Raw genomic sequence first — 18,909 nt, 5'->3', positions numbered from 1 at the left:
ATAAGATACATTATTCTTGAAATAAATTAAATTTTATTCGCTTATGATAATAGCAAAGTCTTTAACCAGGAAGGCATATTTAGATTACTCTGGTTTCCAAGTACGTCCTGGGGATGTTAATTTTGCCCAACATCCAGGGGATGATACTATTACCCAATTTATTTGCATATATTGTTATTAGAAGGATACCTAAAATCTCTCAGACCAGACCTGCCCTTGGTAACATCCCCACTAACACCTTGAAAATATATATGTCCCTCTTTGTCTATCTGAAATGTTGGGAGTTATGGGCAGGAGGTAGAGAGTGAATGGCAGGGGGTGTATATGTCATGATGACTGAAATAGGGGGAGCAATGTTAATTGTGAATTGTTAAAGGAATGGTGTCTTGCAGAGTGAATAGGAGAGGGGTGCAGAAATAACAAGAAGAGTAGAGGAACACACACACAACTCATAAAAATATTACACTGTCTTATACAACACACTTAGACTTTAGACACACATACTTCCAGTCTTCACAAATACAACCCTACTTTCACACACGCTCCTATGTTACAATTCCCCCATTAATAGCCACCAATTTCACACACACTTACATGTTACACTAATACACGTTATTGTTCCTCATTGTCACACACACTGCCATGCTATACAAAATCCCTGTTTTATTGTCCTAGTGCCTTAGACATAGCGTAATCGTGTCTAATAATGTGCTTGTGCTATATGATTGTTGGGGACAATCGGGACAGGACCTGGAAATCGTGACTATACTGCCACAATCTTGACTGTTGGGAGACATGTACTTCTTGCCAAGATACAAACAGACTCTGGAGAAGCTGTGACAACACTGAATTTTACACCCTATACCTGTATCTCTGCTATAAAGCAAAGGAGGCTGACTGGACTACTGAGGACACTGGTCAAGGCTCCTCGTACTTGTTTCCCCTCACCAGCCCAATTAAGCTCCAAAAATGCACATTATAAGCTTTGTAAATAGGTGTTCCCTAGAGCACAGGTGCCTGTAGGAAGGTGCCTACTCTGCCTAATGGGAAATCTGTCTCTGACCTTGGCAATATTAGCACAAAATAAAACAATGCTGCATCTGGAAAGAAAATATTAAAAGGTGTACTTTAAGCCTATAAGCACCACAGCCCCGTTGTAGTGGTTATGGTGCTAGCATGGCCCTGTTACAACTCCCCAGATATGAGTCAAGCCATTTGTGAGGTGTTTAACACACACCAAAGGACCTCAGGTGATCAGCCCCTTGTTAGGCATATTGCTATTGTGGAAGTTGCACTAACTTCACTGGCTGGGCATATGGTCGTTATGGTGCAAAGATTGACCCTTTTACAAATACCATTAATCCTGTAAAATTAAAAGTGTGATCCACAAAACATGTAGATAATAAATCCCCTTTCATATAGGTGTAATTTAATTTTTTTTACATTTTACCTACATTAGAGCTTCTAGCTTACTTTGAATAAGTTTGACCCAATAAGTTACTGCAAATGCACGTTAAAAAAACAGAATAAAAAAACAAACTTCTAACTTGAGCCATCCCAAAACTATCATGATTATTCATTAAATGTTTATTTTTCATTCATCTATGTTTTCATTTTGGCCCAACATTTTAATTCTACTTTGAAATTGAATTCACATTGATGTCCTTACTATCCATACATTACGTTTGTCTTATTGTTTACGCCAAAGTTATTACATTGAAAAATACAAAATTCATATAATTTTAAAAATCCTTGGCAAGTAACTAAATAAGCCTAATGTCAAATGTGCTTGCTGTTATATGTTTTGTATAGGCAACTGTATAACTACATTCATCTATGATGTAAAATACTGGGCTTTTGCATTAGCCGTAAATGCACACATTTTGCATGCTACCTTTGTCAAGATGGAAAAAATAAAGGATTTAAAAAAAAAAAACAATCCATACATTAGTGTACAACTCTGTCTAACTTAAATTAGAGATCTGTTGCGCTACCTTCATAATCTAACTGACTTACCTTCCACAGAAGCTGAATACGCCCTTGGAGCCCATCTTTAGATTCTGTTAGCTTCCACCAAATCTCCAGTTTACCTGTAGGAGCTTAAACCACAAAATGATTACTATAATAAGTAAGTAGTTACTTTGAATATTTGCATCCTTTGGTTTGTCTTGAAATTCATATTTACACAACTAGTTGTTTGAAGTGGGTTATCCTTCTAATGTTGCCATTTAAGTGTTAGCATAAGTACATAGTGTGTGGTGACTCTCAGCCTCCTTTAAGAGTATATATACTAATGGAAACCAGACATAATAGCTTTCATGAAATGCTATACTGTTTCTTAAAACAATTCTTTATGCATTTGTCTGCAACCTTCTGATGTGAATAGCTAAAATATTAGATTTAGCCCTTCAATAAATGTTTATAGGATAAGCTTTTCAAGTTATTTAATATTTTGGATAAATTATAAAAGAGACTTAAAAAAAATAATTTACTTTTACTGTGCAGAAAAAAATACAGATTTGACTGCAATGCCACGACAATCAAAGAAAGCTCAGTTAAATCAGACAAGAGTATATAACATAAACATGGCATTGAAAGTATCAGCACAATTTTGTAAAATTGAAATAGTCAAAAGAGCAAACATGACTAAGCATAAACTGGATCTAGGAGAATAAGCAGAGAGAGACATATAGATATTGGAACAGGAGACATGCAAGGAGACATTCAAGCTTAAGCAGTAAAACTATTAAAATATATCGGGAAAGACAGTATAAGCGAGCCCTGAGATCAACCTATTCCCTCCAGTTGCCTACACCTTCCCCTTCTTGACCATGCAGACAGGCTAGTGAGTGGTGACCTTGCAGTGTGGTGTTGTATGCACAATGGCTGCATAAGTGAGCCCTCTGACACTACAGGCACCAGAACCAGTCCCATATAATGTCCTTAAGGACCTTGGCTCAAAGATTGTCTGGATGTACCAATTTCCAGGGAATTCCTGAACCCCTGAATCGATTGGGTGATTTTTGGATATGTTGTTCACCCAGATCAGCGCTATCAGGTGGTTTTATGTATTTTAGGGTACTTTTTTGGGTTTCATAAAATTGTATGTTTTTCTGTGCTTGGAGATAATTGGGTTAGATTAGTACAGTTCCTGATTCAATTATCTCCCAAGCACAGAGGAGGGATTCTATTGTTTGTGTATCGGGGTGTCTCACTGTATGACTCACTGTATTGGTTTATTCACTTTGTGTCCCTGTGCCCAACAAGGTCCACCTGGGTGTCACCCTTGTTGGGAAACTTGCATAAAAGGCCAGTGTGCCTCCATTAAAATTCTGTTCCTGCTTACTCTCAATATAGTGTCTCATCTCATGTGTGGGGGAAACGGCTGTATCTATCCTGGGGGTTGCTATATCACTATACTCCCCAGGAATTATAATTACTAGCTCTTACAAGAGCTGTTCCTGCTACTCTCTCTGGGAGTAAGAGAGGTCTGCCCACTGGGAGCTGGATCCTGGTCTTGGGTCCAGGGTGGGTGAAGGACGGTGAGACGCGGCACAGCTGCATCGCTGGAAGTGGGATCTGCAGTGCTTATGGTGTCTGGTGGAGTGCTGGAATTTCTCGGTGAGCACTAGGAGCATCAATTGATGGAGGCACTCGGTCGGAGTGCCAGGTGGTCTGTCACAATCTGCCTGACTTCTCTCGCCAAGGGGTGAACATACGATCATGCAGTCATCTCCAGAAGCTGGCAAAGATAGATTGCAGGGAAGTGAGGGTGTCAGTTTGCACCTGTCATGGTTCAGGAAGCACATGGCAGCCACCATTACAGTAATCCACAGGCACTCTAGAGAACCAGCCCTTGCCGGAGGGATACTCAGAGGGTTAATACCTTTATGGATGGGAGATTGGCCGCATCTCCTGCCCTACTGTTACTGGAATGGAAGGAGCATGTTTCTCCCACATTTGTCGATTCATTCCCCCGTCATCTGGACAGATGCAGCAGCTACCACAGGTTTTGTGGCCATATTTGGTGACAGATGGCTCTGTGGTAGTTGGCCTGCAGATGTGCAGGATATTGTAGGGTTCTCCCGCAATTTGCCCTTATTCAAGGTATATATCGTTGCGGCAGCTGTAGCATGGGGCCAATCATGGGTGGGTTGTTCTATACGATGTTTTTCTGACAACCTAGCTACATGCCATATCATAGATAAACGGTGCTCATCCTCCCTGTCCATGATGAGGTTCGTTAGGAGACTGACTTGGTTATCTGCCTGTAATCATTTTTATCTATTTTGTTGTCATGTTCTGGGTATTTTCAATACGGCAGCTTTAAATTTCAGGCGTTCAGAAGAACTCTACCCACTGCCTCGCGGGTAGCCACAGCCGCCCCCCTGTTCCAGGAGTTAGTCATGGATTGAAGGAGTTAATGGATCATAGCCTAGTCTTAACTAGCTTGACCCTGTCGACAAAAACTCACCGATCACACAATAGGGCTTTTTCATTATACAAAAAATTCCTATTAGAATATACACTGGATAAGATGACATTACATCATTACAGCTATTCCACAATACCATCAAGCATTCAACATCACATATATTTATTAATCCCAGACAACCCCAGTTTTCTTTCCTCACATCCAGTTAAGACTATACTAAAAGGCATATACAAAGCCAGCAGGCCTACCCCACACCAAAGATGACCCATTCATAAACAGTTATTTAAAGATATTTCAGATTTGCTAGACAAAGCCCGTTTCGAACTTATAACTAATGCAGTTATTAAAACTGCAATTTACCTGGCTTATTATGGGTTCCTTAGACCCAGGGAATTCACCATCCATAATAGACATAACTCCCAAGAATGCCTAAAACGCTCCTATCTGGTTAAACACCAAGATCACTTTGTCCTATCATTACCAATTACTAAAACAAACCAACTGGGTCAGCCAGTGCACATCACTTATTACCCTAAGCATTATAAATGGTGCCCGGTGAAGGTCCTAGATGCCTATCAGACACACACGTTCTGTCCCTCCACGAGGCTGTCCTGACCACGTCGAAATTCATATGTATTACTAACAATGTATTACTAACAAGTATTACTAACTAAACTAGGAGTGAATTCTAGTAGATACTCAGGACACTCATTCAGGATAGGAGCTGCATAAATGGCCTCCAGCCAGGACATACCTGTCCATGTCATTAAATCACTAGGTACCTGGAAATCCTCCGCATTCTCTGTATATATACCTCAACCTGTTCAAGAAATACAGAGGGCTTTTATAAAAATGTCATCTTGACGTATATCCCTTGCATTATGTTTCTGTATATTAATAAATATTCTTTGGCATGATACTTCTGGTTTGCCCACTTTCTTTACCAGGCCTACTGCATTTTCCCAACATTTTCCTATACAGGTTATGTCAATAGAGAGTATACATCACTCTTAACGATAATTGCACCGAACACAAATGTAAAGGCATGGCCTGGAGTTGTGGGAGGGGCATGTGGAGCCTATATAAGGGACTCCCCCCTTACCTGTCCTACCATAATAGGCCTGACGATCTGCATGCCCCACCCTCCACTCCCTTTGATATTGACTATTTTTAATTTTTTTTCTCTTTTCTCACTCTACTTATTATACTTAAGTGGGCCCACTTTATTTATCCAGCCTACTGCATACGTCGGTTCTGGCACACATCAACCGACTTCTTCCTATACAGGTTATGTCAATACAGAGTATACATCACTCTTAACGATAATTGCACTGGACACAAATATATATATATATATATATATATATATATATATATATATATAATAAACAATACACAAGATTTAGGTGAGTGCAACCATCCCCCCATGTTTCATATATATATATATATATATTATATGAATATGAAACCAGGGGGCTGCACTCACCTGAACATGCATAAATGGGGTGCTGCTGGGGACCAATTTATACAATACAAGATCCAGCGCACTCACTTATCTACTAAACAGCAACTTTAATGTTGATGGATTTTATTAGTTTTGTAAAACTATTATTTGATCATACATTGCATAAGCCTGCCACAACGTCAATGTACCCCATCTTTGGCAGGTCCTACTCTCACAGTCTAATGTCTGCTCTTATGAGATTAACCCACTTACTTGAAGAAAAAATTCCATCTGGAGTTCTCTGCAGTACAAGGCTAATTAGGGACCTGGGATGAGGCACCTGTGACAGGGAGGGGTGCAAAACCAAGGAGTTGGCTAGACTCCAAAATATATATATATGAAACCAGGGGACTGCACTCACCAGAACATGCATAAATGTGGGCAGTGTTTGTGACTAAGTGGCTACTTTGGGTTGCCTATGTTTGCAAATGGTATGCCATCATGGGGGCAATTCTCATTCCTGGGCTACCATATGGTCTCAAAGGCAACATTGCCAAACTGGCAAATTTCAATGTGAAAAAAATGAAATGCAAGCCTTATATTTGACTCTCTAACTTTCCAAAACACCATAAAACCTGTACACGCAGGGTTCTGTTATACTTGGGAGACTTCACTGAACACAAACATTAGTGTTTCAAAACCGTAAAATGTATTACAACAATATCATCAGTAAAAGTGCCGTTCCAATAATATCGTCAGTAAAAGTGCTGTTAATGTGTGAAAAATGCAAAAAACTTAACTTTTACTGAAAATATCATTGTTGTAATTTACCATTAATTTACCATTTTGAAACACTAATATTTGTGCTCAGCGATGTCTCATGAGTAAAACAGTACCCCCCATGTACAGGTTTTATGGTGTCTTGGAAAGTTACAGGGTTAAATATAGTGTTTGCAAATTAAATTCTCTGTACCTTCTACCTGGGTTGTCAGGCACGTCAATCCAATTTTTTTATTAATAAAATCACATAATTATGTTAAAAGATTACTTAAATATACACATAGAATTTGAATATACTTATATATGTATTTAAATTCTACGTGTATACTTATGTAATCATTTATGTAATTATATATATATATTTACGGTTATTTGTATTTTATAGATAGATATATAGAATGTCAATACTAAGTGTATTTTGTTACCAATATATATATATATAAAATGAATAACAAAATAAAGTTAGAATGAAATTACATATGTATATATAATTTATTTTCATTTAAAAAATGTTTTTTATTTTATTTTATTTATTATTATAATTATACGTGTGTATATATATATATATATATCTTATATATATGTGTAACTTAAGTCTAAGTGTATTGTAATACTAATATATGTACTAATATTAAAATATATATATATATATATATATATATATATATATATATATATATATATATATATATATATAAATAAAATAAACAATACACAAGATCCAGCGCACTCTCCTATCTGCTAAACAGCAAATATATATTTTAATATTAGTACATATATTAGTATTACGGTTATTTGTATTTTATACATAGATATATATGGAATGTCATTCTAAGTGTATTGTGTTACCAATATATGTATATATATATATATATATATATATATATATATAACAAAATACAGTTAGAATGAAGTTACATTTGTATATATAATTTATTTTCATTTAAAAAAAACATTTATTTATTATTGTAATTATACGTGTGTATATATATATATATATATATATATATATATATATTAATATCAAATATATATATATCTTATATATATGTAACTTTCTTCTAAGTGTATTTTAATACTAATATATCTACTTATATTAAGATTAAAATACACTGCATATGACGTTGCATATATATGTATATATTATATATATATAATACACATACAGTATATGTATTTTATATTTATATATGCACATTTATTTTATTTTAACATGTTTAATAATATATTTTTTTACATTACTTGAAAGCCCAGACAGTCCCCCTGCTGGCAGATCCACAGCCAGCTATTGGGGCCATGTGGTCGCTCTTTGAGAGCGATCACATGGCCCCCAGGGGCCTAAATTTGCCGGGGAGGGCTGCCTGGACTGTCAGGCAGTCCTTCCAAAGCGGATCACGGTGGAGGTAAGTACCGCAGAGCTCCTGGGGTAGAAAGTCATTACTGTGTTCCATGCCACCACAACGGCTTTAAAGCCCAATATAATGGGGACGGCATAGAACACTGTAACAGCGTTAAGGGGTTAATTACATACATGAGGCTCGTGGAGAGTCTAGCAAGCTACTGACAGAGCAGGAGATAGGAAATTCTAAATTAAACAGTATTTGCAATAAAGGAAGAATACACTTTAGATGACTCTTTACAGGACGTTTTTAGTAAGGCTGTGTAAGTCACATAGATGGAGGTGTGAGTAGGGCAGCATAAACAAATCAATTTAACTCCTAAATGTCAGAGAATTGAGCAGTTAGACTGCAAGGGCATGATCTTTACAAAAAAATGGCTTTATTTAGCTAAAGTTGTTTTGGTGACTAGTGTTTCTTAAAAAAATGGGGAAAAAATGCTGAAATGGAAGAAATGAGCACTTTGATAAAGACATTTTTATGTTGAAACATGTCAGTGTGGTTCTGGTGTTTTTTGTTTTATATTGAGATCTGTTTATGTTCTTTTTTTGTTTTAATAAATTTTAAAGTTACTTTCATTTTGCTTACTCATTTTGTTTTATTAAAATCTGAGTGTAAGATTTTAGTATCCAGTGGAAAGTCCAGTATTTGATCTCAGCAACAGCCACCTTACTTCCATTAAAAGGCTCTATTGTCTAAACCTACTAAAAAGTGGCTCAGCATCATGCAAGTGGGACCAATTTGTTTGTTTAAAATCTCTTACACTATGCTCTATCTATTTGTATGTATTTTAGGTAAATTTTATTGCCAAGCTTGTGGTAAAACTGCATGTGCTTATTACATATATTAATTTATTGTGTGTACTCTCATCTTTGTATTATTGGTTTGATACACTGTTTTCTGTGGTTAGATGACCTACACAGGTTGATAGTGGCACTGTTTAACAACCATTTTCCTCACATATTACATTGTTACTGTAACTCATCAAAAATGTGTGTGTTCATTAATTATTAATTTTAGATTCACTAAAGTGAGAATGAAATCAAAGCGAGGTTAAAATTTAAGGTCAAAATAGCCAAACTGGAAAAAAATCTCCAAATCAGCTGTGCTTCAAGTTCAGCTACTTTGGCCTTTAATTTCAAATTCAATTTGAATTCCTGACAATTCTCGCTATAGTGAATAGCCCTGTTTGCATAGTTTCTGTCCCTCTTTTCTACCCCCAATGTCTCTTTTGTAGGAGCGCAGTATTCTGGGTGTGTCTGAATTTATACCAGAGCTCCACATCAATAATATTCACAGTATTGCGCCTTTAAAATATAATAAATATGTTTAGAAATCAGTCTGTGTGAATAAAATACATTGTTCTTGTTCTAATTTACATTTAAGCTGCATAAACCCCCTAACCCCTAACAATACCTTACCGACACCCCTAAAATAAAGTGTCCCTCTTTTGTATGTGTTTATGTAGGCTGCACTTGTGAAAATTAGATAGAATGATGATAATAAAGTTAGTCATAAGGCAGTCATATACAAAATAGTTTACATCCAGTGATCATCAAAGTTGATATACTAACCTGATTCCGAAGTTGTTATTGTTCTCTCATGTCCCCACTCACTCCACACTCCAGTTTTAGAGGCCCGGATACTTCGTAACTGGAAATGATACTTGGTAGCAGACAAGATGCCACAGATACTTGTTTCATTCAAACCACTGCCCAAATCTGCAGGCTAAAATGGAAACGTTAAGACCTTATTATATCAATACAAAATATATCAAATAATTTTTTACATGGGGACACAGACACTAGGGACACTGGGAGACATGGGGACACTGAGACACTTGGGGACATTGTGTCCCTAGTGTCTTAGTCTGATATAATATGAGAGGTGTTGTTTGTCTGCAGACAAACGTTTTTGTTGTTGTTTTTTTTTAACTAAAGTGAGAATTTTCTGGAATTCTTAATTTTAAATTTAAAAAAAAGAATTGCAGTTGGGCTATTTTAGTCTAAAATTTGAAGTTCACTTTGAATCCACTTAGAATTCCTTAAGTTATCACTTTAGTATATAACCCTATAAGATTTAACTTTTTTTTTTTTTTTATAGTTCTTTTTAGTTTTTAATAACTCCGAAAAATGTGTCCCCTAGGTCAATCTGGACAGATATTGTGTAGCAGTAGAGATTATGTGATTTCCATTTCCAGATGCTGAAAATCATCAAGTAGAAATTGCTTTTTAGGGCTAATTACATCAGGATCATTTAGTGTGTTTTTTTTTTTTTTTTAATCTTTATGTTCACTAGTTTTAGTTCTTGATTTTTCCTGTTTATATCTTCCTGCATACATTGATCGTTCACAATATTAAAACCAACTGTGTAATATTGTGTAGGTCCTCCTCATGCTGTCAATGCTGCTGAATTGCAGCATGCACTCCATATCACCTCTGAACATGTCCTGTGGTATCTGTCATCAATACATTAGTTTAGCAGCATATCCCGTAAGTCCTGCAAGCTGCGAGGTGAGGCCTCCATGGATTGGATTTATTGTTTCAGCACTTCCCACAGATGCTCAATTGGATTGAGATCTGAGGAATTTGGAAGCCAAGGCAACATATTGAACTCTTTGTCATGCTCCTCAAACCATTCCTGAACTTTTTTTGCATGTACATTATGCCGCTGAAAGCGGCCATTGCCATTAGGGAACATTATTGCCATGAAGGGGTGTACATGGTCTGTAACAATCTCAAGGTAGGTGGTACATGTCCAAATAACATCCACATGAATGCCAGGACCCAAGGTTTTCCAGCAGAACCTTGCCCAGAGCATGAGACTGCCCCTGGTGACCTGCCTTATTCCCACAGCGCATCCTGCTGCCATTGCTTCCCCAGGTAAACAACGCAAACGCACCAGGCCATCCACTTGATCTAAAAGAAAAATGTATTCATCAGAACATGCAACTTTCTTCCATTGCTCCATTGTCCAGTTCTGATGCTCATTTCCCCACAGAAGGCACTCTGACCGGTCTGCGGTTTTATAGCCTTATACGCAGCAAACTCCATGCACTGTGTGTTCTGACACTTTTCTATCATGGTAGGCATTACGTTTTTTAGCAATTTGAGCTAGAGTAGCTCTCCTGTGTGATCGGACCAAGTGGGCTAGTTAGACGGGATAACACAACCCCGAAACAATGCAATTGTGATATTTCCAGACTTTCAACAAGGGTTTTGCAATACTTACTTCCCTTGTTGTCTGAAATGAAATTAAGCGTGGTGGCAGGGACGGAACAAGAAGGCACGCAGGTTACTTTAACCAAAGCAAGTAAATCTATGCCGAATGATTATGTAAAATAATAAGCTCTAACTATATTCAGCAGGATATTAAAAACTATCACTTAAGTGATGTTCCCAACTCCCTTTCGTGGACAGTTTGTTTCACATTAGGTATTAAAACAGTCTTAAATATTTAATGTAGACTGTCTTCTTAATTTCTTGTCTATGCTAATGTCTATGCTAATTCTTGTAGGACATTTACTGGTTGTTATTTCCATTTTATAATTGTAAAGCTGTTTGGAATATGTTGGTGCAATATACATGCTAATAATAATATTGATCATTGCTATGTTCATCATTAATGACACTTGAGGAAATTTTTATGGAAATGATGTATATCCCATGCCTGTGTTTTGTATTTTTGGGTCCTTGCTTGCCTCGTGGAGTATGAATTTTACATTGAACTATTTTTTTACCCCCCCTACTTTGTTTTCTTTTCATTTTTACTCATAGGCACCTAGCTATTAGGCATGATTTGTGTTATCATCGCTTTGTGTTTGTAACTTTAAAATGTTGTATGGCTGTCTTCTTAATTTCTTAGAGGGACCCTATAGGCACCCAGACAACTTCATCTCACTGATGTGGTCTTGGTGCAATATCCCTGTCCCACTTAATCCTACAATGTAAACCATTTCAATTTTTGAGAATCTGCAACGTTTAGATTTTCAGTACTAAGACTGTCTATAGTAGCTGTCTACCAGACAGCCACTAGAGATGCTTTAGGGAGTTTACGGGGCTCTGTGTGGCCTATCTGACGCTAAATGTCTTCACGTTTTGCATGAGCACATCTAGCACCAGTGAAAACCCCATAGGAAACATTGATGCAATGCTTTCCTATGGGGAGGCCCTAATGCACATGCAACGCTCACAATGCATGCGCGTTAGGTTCCCCCCATTGGATGACGTCAGAGTGGATCCAGTGCAGAGGGACATCGGTGCTGAAATTGAGTAAATACATTTTTTTTTAAAAAACCCTTATGTATTGGAGAGGTAGGCACGAGGGAGAAAGGTTGTCAGAGGGCTCTGCAGTGTTAAGAATACAACTTTCTATTCCTAACACATAGAATCCCTTTAAGTCATCTTGTATTCAACCACTCTGAGAAACCTTAAATCAAGAATTTTAAAAAATAAATTTCATTGATCAACAAAAGTTGAAAATACACAGGTTTCAAACCATATTTTAGATTATTGGTTCATTTCATGTGACCCAAGACGATATGAAAGCCACATCGGAAACATGCATTGCTGGAGAAAATGAATCACCCGTTTTTTTTTTTTTTTCTTTTTTAAATTCTTTATTTTGGTGTGCAGGTGGTAACATATCAATTCAATTCAATGACGCCACAACAGCGTAATCTGTCACAGTAGTTAGAACAGTGGCATGTATGGCATTGCACAGTTTTATAATATTATTGAGCTTAAACAATCCAACACTTACAGTAGATAACATAAATTAAAAAAGATTGAACCGTACAGAGAAGCTAAAGAAAAGATCCAATTGGCACATTCAGCAGCGACAGCTGGGGAACTAATTTTGCCATGGTCTGCGATGCAAGTCTAAAGTAAGGGTTGCAGCCTAGAATAACTCCTGAGGCTCTCTGTATTGTTAGACTATTCGGTGTGGTATGGGGCTGCAGGAAGTCGATATCAAGTAGAGGCCGGTTTGTGGTAGCTCGGCCGGAGACTTATGCAGGCTAGAATACCTTATTTATACTAGGTTAGAGTGCTCCGACCATTTGGCATCGACAGTGTTGCAAGGATCTTTAACTGGAAAAATAAAAAATAAATAAAATAAAATTAATTAATAAGTAAATATCGTACTAACAAACCGGGGTTGACGTGTATCAGCCAGACATAGTACGTGTAAGAAATGTAAGGTAATATCTGGTTAATAAATGTATAAAAAGAAAAAAAAAATACACAGAATATATCTATTGAGTAAGAGAAGCCGGCAAATATTTACGTATGCATACGGTTTCAGTGCCAAATCTGATGCGCGGTCACATTCACGCTATGTATGCACAGGTTGTAACGTAACAGTAGCCTGACGACTGAACATTTACTTAAATTAAAAACAATATATAAGTAGTCCCTGGCATAATAAACAGTAGATATCATTTGCTAGATTTAGCCTACGTTGCGTATTCACTTTTCTGTTTTCTGTGGGCACAGAGATGCCCTGCGTGTAAGCCAAGGAGATCTGTCTGTAAGGTCACAAGTGGGTTAATAGAGTCATACGTGGTCTCACTCCTCCGAGCGGAATCGTGAGTCCCTGTGTGCCGTTATGGTTGGGAATCCCTTCAAGGGATATACCGGGATGTAGAGTTTATAACTAGAGAGTCGTGTGAGGGGCATAGTAAAGTCGCGGGGAACCCCACGGGGTGCGTACATGGTATATGTGAGGGGGTATTCTGGTTGCGTGTTGGGGTGTAGGGTGTGCGTCTGGGCAACCCCTGTGCCTGCATCCCGCGTGTGTGGTTGGGCGTACAAGTTGTCCGATTGGGCCCCTATGGCCGAAACCGGAGTCGTGTGGTCGAAATGGAGCGTGTGTCTGCCGTCTAAATGGCCCGGAAGGTCTAGGTGTTAGTCAAGGGTAAGGGTAATCAAGAGTTGGTTAGCGGCCTCAGTGTCGCCCCTAAAAGGCGGGAACCCCTATGTCGGGTATGAACTTAGTTTGCGTCCCCTATACATATAGTTAAACCTAAGAATATACACATGTAATACAAGTAAATATAATAAGAGTCCACATAGAGCGGCGAAGAGGCTAAGGTGTGATTAGCCGGTAAGGTTTAGTCGTCCCCTACGGAAGCATTCAGGTGGTGGCTACAGTCTGTGCAGCGTGGGTGGGTCCACCTGGGACAAAGGTCTCGGAGGTAGCTGGATTCCACTTGTGTGGCTTGAAAGTTGTGCGGTGCTGCTTCATTGAGTCCGCCGGAAGGCCCAGGGCGGGTAGATGGGCCTCTGCCTCTTTCAAATCTGCTATTAGGTGTGTGGTATCTCCCTGGAGCACTTGAAGTTTTTGGGGTGAGCGCCACCGGTATTTGATGTCACGTTCCCGGAGTAGGGCGGTGAAAGGCCTAAGGGTGGATCTCCAGGCCATAGTCCCTCTAGATAAGTCAGTGTAAAAAGAGAGGGTCATGTCCTCAAAGACGAGCGGCGTGATGTTTCTAATGGCGGCCATTACCGCTTCTTTGTCCTGTCGCTTTTGGAATTTAACAATTAAGTCCCTGGTTGCTGCTGATGGTGCTGTTAGTGGTTTAGGGATTCTAAATGCGCCGTCAAGGCCTACACCCTTGGCCTGCTTCGGGGGGAGTATTTTACTCACCAGGCGCCTCATGAGGTGGGGAAGTTCAGAGTCTGGGATTGATTCAGCGACCCCTCTGACCTTGATGTTCTGGGCACGTCGCAAATCCTCCATTGTTGCCATGGCCTGTGCCATCTTCATGTGCTGCTGTTGCAGCGATTTCATCTCCAGCTGGAGTGAGGACAGTTGTCTTGTGTGCGCATGGGAGTCTTGCTCCACGGTGGCCACGCGGTCTGTAAGACCCTTAATGTCTCTTCGCATGCCTGCCACATCTTCCTGGATGTTCCGGCGAAGCTCCGCCAGCAGCTCCTTCATTTCAGCTTTTGTGACCGGGGCTGTGTCTGGCTGTGCGTGAGGCTTCGTATTAGGCTTCTCCGGTGCCACTGCGGGTGGGCATAGCTCCTCTGGCTCGGAGAGCAGTTCGTCCGAGTCCTCAAAGCCGTCCATGTAGGCGGCCATGTCAGGCTCTGGTGCGCCATGCGCTCGCCGCCAAAGGTCTCCGATACTGGTGCCCGGCCGGGGTAAGTCTTGCTTGGGTTTTTTATTCTTCCTGCCCATTGCTGCGTCGTATATGGGCAACTTGCCTGCTTTGGGGGGTGATATATTCGAGATTATAGTCGTTTTAGGCCGGTTTCGCCGGGAGCTCTCTGCAGTTGCGACCAGTCGGTTCGGCAGTTGGCTCCGCCCCCCGAATCACCCGTTTTTAATTACATTTACTTTGATTTTCTATAAATAAATATTTTGTGTGAATAACTAAAAATACTAACTACATAAAATCCATGAAACTACCATATGCTGTGAAGTGTTTGGATGTCTAAACAGTGCTATTTTAAGGTTTTGCCTATTTTTCATAACTTAGTATAGAACATAACATTGCATTAGAAAGCAGAGGCAGCAAAAAAAAAAAAAAGGGGTTGAGAAAGCGGGTCTGAGAACAGGTTTGCAAGGCAGCCTGCAGGAGAAATATAACATTAAACAATATACAGTTAAAGAGAATTATTTCACTTTGGTTTCCACCCATAAGGTTAAAGGGTTACTTCAAGCACTATGACCACTTCACTGATTTCTCTGAGGTCTGTATTTGCAGTGTTTCTTTATGAAACGCTGCACATACAGAGTACCCCTTAAGGACACATGACGGATATATTCCGTCATGATTCCCTTTTATTCCAGAAGTTGTGTCCTTAAGGGGTTGACCACTCTTTTGAAGGAGGTGTAACTCCACCTCCGGCTACATCATTGAGGCATCATTAGCCAGTCTGGAACAAGAGCTTTGGGCTGTCACTTTTGTGCATATGTGGCATCTGATGCCAGCACGCACAGCACGTTGGCAAAAGTCACCCAATGGCAGCACTGATCGCTGTCCCCGTATCTTCCCCTCATCCCACACTTCCCGATATCTGTCGCTCTCATGTAAGGGGGAGAAATGTCAGTGCTGGAGGATTGGGCTGCAGAGAAAATTTGGACTAAGCAGTTGAACCAAAGTAAGTTTTCTTTTTTTAGGGGCTGAGGGAGGGACCAGCAAAGGAAGGTTTACTCTGACCAAAATCAATGTTTTCTTAAAACACTGTGTTTTGGTTGGGGTAACTCATTAAGCTGCAGAGTTTTAAACATTCAGTTCTTTTATCAAGTATAAAAATATATGGTTTATGTTGATTCCTAGTATATCCATGTTACAATACTGTGAGGGTGAAACTATCTCAAGTAGGTCCGACAACATTAAACATAACTTAAAACCTGTAAAAACTATATGTCCTCTTTGATCATAAGGGGGCAACCAATGTATGCTACTCTAATCTGCACAATCATCTCATTCAGACAGCTATTAGTTTCCTTTCTTTACGTCCACTTTTCAAAGGTACTTGGTCAGGGCCGGATAAAAAGAACATTGGCCCTGTCGACTCAACAGAAAACACTAAGCAAGTCATCCAAAGCATCATGTACCTTACGGAAGTGGTGCCTTGAGGAAAACTCACAGGATGTAGCTATAAGAAAACACATACCCTATGTTAATCTTGCTTTCATTTCTCAAGCAAACCAATACCTAATAACATCAGCATCTGGTGAAGCAGGACGTCGATGGGCGGGGTAAAACGGTGGCCCACTGATGCGAAACACGTAACCAGCACTGCCAAATGGGGTGGATAGAAAGAAAGAGTGCAAAGAATTGGAAGTTCAGTCTGGCGTGAATGCATAGTAAAAACAAAAAAGGGAATTCCCAATTCCCTTTTTGTTTTTACTATGTAAGTTTGGAGCCTAGACCCCCTGCTTCAGGTGCCCCTTTGGAGGTGACTACAGAAAAGTTCAAGTTTAAGGAGGTTTTGGATAGTAATGTCCCTTTAATTATAATTTTGATTTGGTACAGAGCAGATATACGATATGCATTGTCAGAATATACATAAAAGCACTATCACTTCAATTGTTTAGTTTTGACACTGTTTTTTTTTCAATTGTGGTTTTTCACATTAATTTTGCATTTTTAGAATGCTTTTACAACAGATTATTAAAATACACTAGCTAATTTTTTAAAATTCTTTATTTGTAGTTGACAGCGTTACATTTAACAATTACATAATGCGAGTAGGTGAACACATTACGATTTTTTTGTAACTGTATATGTCTTGATGCTTTAACATATGCTAGCTACGGCGAGATTGTCGCAAACTGTTTTTGTGTATTTTTAAGAATAGCGTAGTGATAGTCCAGATAAAACTGGGAAGTGTCACTTTAGCTTATGTAGCACTAGCACCATTTAATTTGTCTCCCACGTTGGAATTAGTATAGGAACCACCGATATTGGGGTTCTGTGAAGTAGTGGTAGAATTGACACAATGTGGCCATATGGTGGAACTGAATCTCCATATTTGTTTGCTGAGATAGGTGATTTTAAGTATGAATGTCGTCAGGCTGCCTGACAATCATGCAGGCTGGCCAATTAAGGGCGCACTATGGAGACAGCACCCTGAGCTTGACACAGAGGTGTCTAAAGATGCACATGCACTATGCTTTCTGGGGACTGTTCCCCTAGCACTCACTTGTCCACTCCTCTCTTTATTAGCAGGCAGAAGGTCCTGGTATGGATTCTGGGTCAGAGAAAAGGTGGATGGAGTAAATGTAGAAGAAAGGGGACATGCCACAGTGTTAGAGAGACTGAAGCAGCAAGAGCATTTGCACAATGAGCAGACAGCTTTCCCTTAACTAATTTAATTGCCAGTTTTGTTCCCCTACACCAAAACAACTTTAGCTTAATGAAGCAGTTGTGGTGTACAGATCATACCCCATGCAATCTCACTGCTCAATTCTCTGTCATTTAAGAGTTAACTCACTTCTTTATACAGCCCTAGTCACACCTCGCTGCATGTGACTTGCACAGCCATTCTAAACACTTCCTGAAACATAATAAGGATATTTAAGGTTCCTGTATTGCATAATCTTTTTTAACACATAATTCATTAATCATTATCTATATACTAAATATAGTCACTTACCTCTGTCCATTTTTTCTCATATTCTTTTCTGTAGCGCAGTTGGTATGTCTGTTCTACAATGTAAAAACCTGTCTTGCCATTTCTCCACTGTAATTTAACACAGCCAGGAACAGACGCTGTTGCTTCCTCGATAACTGGAGGGTCTAGCTTGACTGAAATAAAAAAAATGCAGGCTGAGAAAAAAAAGATACTGACATTTTATAATGCATCATATTTACACAGGGAAGAATTAAATTATACTTTTTTTGGCTACAAAAGTTGAACTACAAACTTTCTACAATTCAGCTATGTTCCCCAGGAAATACTTGATTAGCACACTGCCTTACACACACTAAAATGTACATTCCAGTACAGGGTTGAAGCTTTCTTTTTGAATGCATTTTGTAAATAGTGCATTAAAATACAACCCTCCCCCCAACCAGAAAATTAATAGAGAGTAAAAATATTAAATAATGTAAAATCATAGTTCAAATCCCCATAAGCAGTGCTTTATGGACACTGCAATGGTTTATTTGTGGTGTAGATCCATAGTCATCTTTAAAGTGCACTGTATTACCACTCCCAAAGATCAAAGTCATTGACATCAGTATTTTTGAGCAAAAGGGGAAACAAGGGGGGCGGAGCTTGACCGCCATGCGGAGAAGTCGCAAGCACCAGGAGCTCCCATCAAACGGCCGACTTGAAGCCTCCATTACCCCGACCCAGACAAGTTAAATGGGCCCCACACTCACCCAAATC

At 39.0% G+C, this 18,909-nt stretch overlaps 1 protein-coding gene across 3 annotated transcripts in view; it reads right to left on the bottom strand.

Annotated features, from left to right (window-relative positions):
* CSF3R (colony stimulating factor 3 receptor) overlaps positions 1 to 18,909 on the bottom strand; it is a 61,494-nt gene that overhangs the window by 8,715 nt on the left and 33,870 nt on the right. For all 3 annotated transcript variants that reach the window (XM_063454582.1, XM_063454600.1, XM_063454592.1), the window contains exons 6-8: positions 18,172 to 18,323; positions 9,631 to 9,784; positions 2,017 to 2,099 (exon numbers count right to left, since the gene is read on the bottom strand). In XM_063454582.1, coding sequence (XP_063310652.1) covers positions 2,017 to 2,099; positions 9,631 to 9,784; positions 18,172 to 18,323 — 389 coding nt within the window. The remainder of the gene's footprint in view (positions 1 to 2,016; positions 2,100 to 9,630; positions 9,785 to 18,171; positions 18,324 to 18,909) is intronic.

Source organism: Pelobates fuscus, chromosome 1 (genome assembly GCF_036172605.1).
Source record: "Pelobates fuscus isolate aPelFus1 chromosome 1, aPelFus1.pri, whole genome shotgun sequence".
Classification (NCBI taxonomy): domain Eukaryota; kingdom Metazoa; phylum Chordata; class Amphibia; order Anura; family Pelobatidae; genus Pelobates; species Pelobates fuscus.
This window is presented reverse-complemented; position numbering and strand designations above follow the sequence as displayed.